We start from the raw sequence: 4,088 nt of genomic DNA on the forward strand, positions 1-4,088 counted from the left end.
GAGCGGCGCGGGGGGGAAGGAGCCGCTGCTTCCCGGGGAATGCCCAGAGGTTTTGAAAACCCCATCCTTGGCCATTTGCATACTTCATGCAAACACTTGCCGGGCTTGGAGCGGGCTCTCCTCCTCCTCAGCAGCCTTTGAAGTTTATTGAGCAAACTGCGGGAGCGGGCTGGGAACATCCCCATCCCTCGGGGAGCCGCCAGCCAGCCCGGGCTGCAGATGGGAACTTTTTGTGGGGCCGGATAAACAGAGCGACACTCAGCACGTGGGTGCCGGGACAGGAAGGGCAGGGAGGTGAATAACAGCGGTTTGTTTGTGCAGCCGAGCGGCGCAGAGGCATCATTTCATCATTTCATCATTTACATCCCCCCGGTGGAAGCCGGAACAGAGCTCCTGGAGCTGCTTTGCACGTGAATGGCATCACCTGGTGTTTTCGTTCCCTCTTTTTGCTCTTTTTTTCCCCAGAAATCGGGGGAGCTGGTCGCCGTGAAGGTGTTCAACAGTGCCAGCTACCTGCGGCCCCAGGAGGTGCAGATGAGAGAGTTCGAGATGCTGCGGAAGCTGAACCACAAAAACATTGTCAAATTATTCGCCGTGGAGGAGACGGTGAGCAGGAGCCCCTCTGGGAAACGCTGGGGCTCACCAGCCAAGGGAGGGGACCTGGGGGGGGGACACGGGGCTGGCTGAGCCCTGCCCATCTCCCCCCGCAGGGCAGCAGCAAGCAGAAGGTGCTGGTGATGGAATATTGCTGCTGAACGTGCTGGAAGCCCCAGCCAATGCCTTTGGCCTGGCTGAGTCCGAGTTCCTCATCGTGCTGCAGTGTGTGGGTGAGTGTGGGGGTCAGGGACCACCAGCCGGGACTGAGACCCTCCAGCTGGGGACCCCACGATGCTGAGGGTCCCTGCAGGCACCAGCCCTGGGCAGTGGAGTGAGGGGTCAGGAATTGCAGCCCTGAACAGGGTGGGGTTGAGCTCAGTGTTGAGGGATTCTCCTTGCTCTGGGAAGCTGCTGTGACAAGGAGCTGTGCCCTGCCATGTCCTCGTCCTCTCCATCCCCCAGTCACACTGATCCCCGTCTAAGTGCAGCCACCTCTCGGAGTTTAGTTGATAATTGCTGCCCCGAGATGTGCAGGATGTGTCTGCTTCGGCCCGCACGTCCGAAGAACGAGTCAGAGCTCTTCAGTTTTCGGTTTTGAAGTTGTTTATTAATTCTTATCTATAAAATTTTTCTTTTTGGGCAGCCACAGGCACTCTGTTGCCCTTTTATACTACAAACTACGTACTTCGCCCCGCGGCCCAGCCACAGGCACTCTGTTGTCCTTTTATACTACAAACTACATATAACATATTTACACTTAATTCCCAATACCTATCACCTGTGTTAGACAGTGAGCTTCTACTCTAAACCAATCCCAAAGTGCCAACATCACTGCAGAAAATGGAGACCAAGAAGAAGAAGAAGGAGAAAGGCTGGACACACCCAGATCCCTCCATCTTGTCCCCAAAACCCCCATTCTAGAAATCCTAAAATCTACCTTTTCACCCTGTGATAATTTTATTATTATACTGTTTAAACTTCTGTGACTTTCAGGTCCTCATACAAAGCTGGCAATTTGCTCCACGGGTCATAATCAAATCCGCAGGTGCTCTGGGATTATTGTGGAGAAACTGGACATGTTAGGAGGGCTTGTAAAAAGCTCAGTCTCGATGAGGCAATAGCCAGGGAACAAGAAGCCTTAGGGAGGGTCCTTAGAGGTGACAATTAGGGGTGTCAAGAGCTTTACACTTTAAGGGACCTGATGCAACATCTAGAGGAGCCCTTGGTGAACTTTGAACTGGGACCCCTAAATGAAGAATTTGAATTTTTGGTTGATACAGGAGCAGATAAGTCCTGTCTCAACAAAGTACCAGAAGGCATGGTAATTGGTAGAAAATTTTGTGAGGTATTAGGTATTTTGTGAGGTGTTGCTGTGCCAGGGTCTCTGAGCCCCCCGGCAGGGTCCTCGGCAACTCTGGACACCCAGAGGGCTGTACTGAGTTCCAACAACCACCGTGGCATTTACTCCCTCTCCAGCTCTTTTCTCATTCCTAAACTCAAACTGGCTCCTACACCTGAATTTCTGCCTCTCCCTTGCGCCAGTGGCAGGGATGAACCACCTCCGTGAGAACGGCGTCGTGCACAGGGACATCAAACCCGGCAACATCATGAGGCTGGTGGGGGAGGACGGGCAGAGCATCTACAAACTGACGGATTTCGGAGCCGCCCGAGAGCTGGAGGATGATGAGAAGTTTGTGTCCGTCTATGGCACAGAGGAGTACCTGGTGAGGAGGGCACGTGCCAGGCTGGTGGTGGCCCTGGGCGTCCTGGGGGAGGCTGGGCCCTGTCCCTCAGTCCTGCAGCTGAATCACCTGGAGAGCCTGATCTGTGTTTTTGGAAGGCGAGGGGCTCGGTGCTTTGTGGCAGGGTTGCAGGTGATGGTTTTTGAGAGGACCCAGAGCTCTGTTAGAAGTGATGATTTTTGGGAAGACTCAGCTGTGTTCCAGGTGATGGTTTTTGGGAAGATCCAGAGCTCTGTTAGAAGTGATTTTTTTGGGGAGAACCCAGAGCTCTGTTCCAGGTGATGGTTTTTGGGAAGACCCAGACCTCTGTTAGAGGTGATTTTTTTGGGGAGAACCCAGAGCTCTGTTCCAGGTGATGATTTTTGGGAGGACCCAGAGCTCTCTTAGAGGTTTTTTGGGAGAACCCAGAGCTCTGTTCCAGATGATGGTTTTTGAGAGGACCCAGAGCTCTCTTAGAGGTTTTTTGGGAGGACCCAGAGCTCTGTTCCAGGTGATGGTTTTTGAGAGGACCCAGAGCTCTCTTAAGAGGTTTTTTGGGAGGACCCAGAGCTCTGTTCCAGGTGATGGTTTCTGGGAGAACCCAGAGCTCTGTCAGAGATGATGGTTTTGGGGGAGGACACAGAACTGTGTTCCAGGTGATCTTTTATTTGGGAGGACCCAGAGCTCTGTTAGAGGTGCTGTTTTTCAGCCAGGACCCAGAGCTGTGTTAGAAGTTTTTGGGAGGATACAGAGCTGTTTTCCACTTGATGTTTTTACGTCAGGACCCAGAGCTCTGTTAGAAGTTTTTGAGAAGAACCAGACCTGTGTTCCAGTCGATATTTTTCAGCCAGGACCCAGAGCTCTGTTAGAGGTTTTTGGGAGGACCCAGATGTTTTCCAGTTGATATTTTTCAGCCGGGACCCAGATGTGTGTTCCAGGTGCTGATTTTTGGGGAGGATCTAGACCTCTGTTAGAAGTTTTCTGGGGAGGACCCAGAGCTCTGTTAGAAGTTTTTGGGAGGACCCAGATCTGTTTTCCAGCTGATATTTTTCAGCCAGGACCCAGCTCTGTGTTCCAGGTGCTGTTTTTCATTCAGGACCATGTCTCTGTGCCCCCCCAGCACCCTGACGTGTACGAGCGGGCCGTGCTGCGCAAGCCGCAGCAGAAGGCCTTCGGTGTCACCGTGGACCTCTGGAGCATTGGTGTCACCTTCTACCACGCTGCCACCGGCAGCCTGCCCTTCGTGCCCTTCGGGGGACCCCGCAGGAACAAGGAGATCATGTGGGTACCGTGCCCAGCTGTGGTGGGGAGCAGGGGGTGGCTCACGCTGCTTTAGCCCCAAACCCAAGGGGCCTGTGGGGAGTGTGGGGAAGAATCCATGTCCCATTTGCCACGTTTTCCCTCCAAATGGGACGCTTGGGTGGGACACTGGCCTCCCTGCCCATGGCAGGGCGTTGGAACCAGGTGATCTTTAAGGTTCCTTCCCGTCACAGACGTATTTTCTGAAAAATCCTTTCACTAGGATTTTTTCTCCTGAGAAGCCTGAGAAAAGAAATGTAAACAATAATTATCTGATGGCTGTGGAATGTGGTCTGGAGATGGTTTACCAACCAAAGGTGCATCTTTGATTGGTCTCATGTGGATTGTTTTTAATTAATGGCCAATCACAGTCCAGCTGTGTCGGACTCTCTAGTCGGTCACAAGACTTTATTATGCATTCTTTTCCAGCCTTCTGATGTCTCCTTTCTCTTTCTTTAGTATAGTTTTAGT

The 4,088-nt window shown here is 52.5% G+C and overlaps 1 protein-coding gene across 1 annotated transcript in view; it reads left to right on the forward strand.

Moving 5' to 3' along the window:
- Positions 1–228: 228 nt before the first annotated feature.
- Positions 229–4,088, forward strand: part of IKBKE (inhibitor of nuclear factor kappa B kinase subunit epsilon) — a 23,208-nt gene continuing 19,348 nt past the window's right edge. The window contains 5 exon segments of the mRNA XM_031062887.1: positions 229–606; positions 711–747; positions 750–827; positions 2,140–2,321; positions 3,439–3,599. Coding sequence (XP_030918747.1) covers positions 415–606; positions 711–747; positions 750–827; positions 2,140–2,321; positions 3,439–3,599 — 650 coding nt within the window. The 5' untranslated portion in view covers positions 229–414.

Source organism: Geospiza fortis, unplaced genomic scaffold (genome assembly GCF_000277835.1).
Source record: "Geospiza fortis unplaced genomic scaffold, GeoFor_1.0 scaffold391, whole genome shotgun sequence".
In the NCBI taxonomy this organism is placed as follows: Eukaryota; Metazoa; Chordata; class Aves; order Passeriformes; family Thraupidae; genus Geospiza; species Geospiza fortis.